We start from the raw sequence: 1,834 nt of genomic DNA on the forward strand, positions 1-1,834 counted from the left end.
TTGCGAGTAGATACTCCGCGTCCCTGAAAGTCCCTTTATTAGCTCGAGCTCAAATGCTCCTGGTGTGAACACTAAAATATCAAACAATCATACTATTTGTACCATTTCCGTTATCTGTCTTTCGTCGTCCATTGGTCCCTGTCGTGCCAAATCTATAGCGCTCTTGCTGTGTGTACCCTGCCTGCCAACCGTGCTGATTATACCTGACGCCCAACGTCCACAGTTGCTTATTCCGGGAGCCAGGTTGGTCGCGGTCGGACTCGTTTGACAGTGCGTGTTGCCTACCATTCTCTGGCGAATTTGCCAACAGGAATCTGTAATGTCCAAGGTGACAAGTAGCTAGTGACCCATGAACCATGATGATGCAATATACTGGACTGCCCTCTGCCTGGATACACACCCACAAGTACTTGGCTCTCTTACGAGCATTAGCAATGGCAAGCATCAGCGCCACGGCCGTCTTCGTCGCCGCCGGACCGCCACGGTCTCTATGTAAGCAAAAAGCTTGTCATCCCCGCAAAAATGCCGGCCATGTGCAACATGCCGAGTTGCTATCTAACAATGGGACGACGCATGCAGGGCTGCCTCGGCTGAGTGTGGCCAAGGCCGCGAGGCTGAGGTGCAGCTGCTCCAAGGACCTCAAGAAGAAGGCTTCTTCGGCCCTGGCTATGGCGGTGGTCAAGGGCGCGCCGCTGCTCGCTGAGGCGAGCGCCATGGCGGTGGCGGCAGCCCCGGTGCTGGCCCCGGCGCTGGTTCTGGCGCTGGTGGACGAGCGGGTGTCGACCTACGGCACCGGGCTGAGCCACGACCTGCTGGGGTGGATCCTGATGGTTGCCTTCGGCCTCGCCTTGTCCTACACCGTCTACTCCTCCATCCTCCAAGACGACAACGACGACGACCAGTCCACCGCCGGCGGCATCACGATCTGAACACCGCACCGCCACCTTCTTCTTCCGCCAGGCTGATCCGGCCGTCAAAGCTTTGCATGATTACCATTGGTCTATGAAGCAGGGACGAATATTGAATCCTAAGCTACTGATTATGGTAGTCGTACTTTCTTTTTTTCTTGCGGGCAGGAGTACTTTCTATGACGGTGTTAAATAGTTGAGTCGATCGTATGCGTGTGACTTTGTATCAAGGATCGGGTGACTTGCCCATGGCATGTTACCATCGCTGTGCTGTATTAATATGTCGTCTACTTGTCACAAGCCCGGGGTTATACTAATAATCAATTTATGTTGTACTCTTTGTTAAATCATTGTTACTGTCCCCGTCAACACAGCTAGCGCCGTAATGTACAGTAGTGTTCATGATTTGTATGACCCTGTCACTAACAAGGTCTTTTGCTTCCCTGGTAGTCCAACAAGTGGGGTGGTGGCGGTACCACCCTTCACATGCTACCATGCTCCAACTTTGAAAAAGTCACATTTAGATGTTTCAAAAAATTCTAATTTTTTTTGTGGTGTTCACAAGACATGTATATAATCCCTAAAAAATCAGATGAAAATCCGAACACACATTAAGTAACAAAAAAGACAAATCTAGAATGGATAGTGTCAAATCAAGGCAAAATATGGATAGTGTCAGAAATACCACTATTCAGGTACGGTTTTGTCTTTTTTGTTTCTCAATGTACACTTCGAATTTTGATTTGGATTCTTTAGGAGTTATGAACATATGTCCTGTGAACATCCACAATTTTTTTGAAATATCTAAATGTGACTTTCTAAAATTTGGATCATGGGAACATGTAAATGGTGGTGTCACCTTTTTAGGGGTAAAACCGGGCTTTATTCATCAAATACCACATCGTGTGGGATAGAGTCCGGGTCGT

At 48.7% G+C, this 1,834-nt stretch overlaps 1 protein-coding gene across 1 annotated transcript; it reads left to right on the forward strand.

Moving 5' to 3' along the window:
* The first annotated feature begins 324 nt into the window (after nucleotides 1–324).
* Nucleotides 325–1,134, forward strand: LOC123172501 (photosystem II reaction center W protein, chloroplastic-like). Its single transcript, XM_044589464.1, has 2 exons — nucleotides 325–492; nucleotides 580–1,134. Exons 1-2 carry the CDS (start codon nucleotides 357–359, stop codon nucleotides 927–929), a joined length of 486 nt encoding a protein of 161 aa, XP_044445399.1. The 5' UTR covers nucleotides 325–356; the 3' UTR covers nucleotides 930–1,134.
* Nucleotides 1,135–1,834: the final 700 nt, after the last annotated feature.

This window comes from Triticum aestivum, chromosome 1D, assembly GCF_018294505.1.
Source record: "Triticum aestivum cultivar Chinese Spring chromosome 1D, IWGSC CS RefSeq v2.1, whole genome shotgun sequence".
Taxonomy (NCBI): Eukaryota; Viridiplantae; Streptophyta; class Magnoliopsida; order Poales; family Poaceae; genus Triticum; species Triticum aestivum.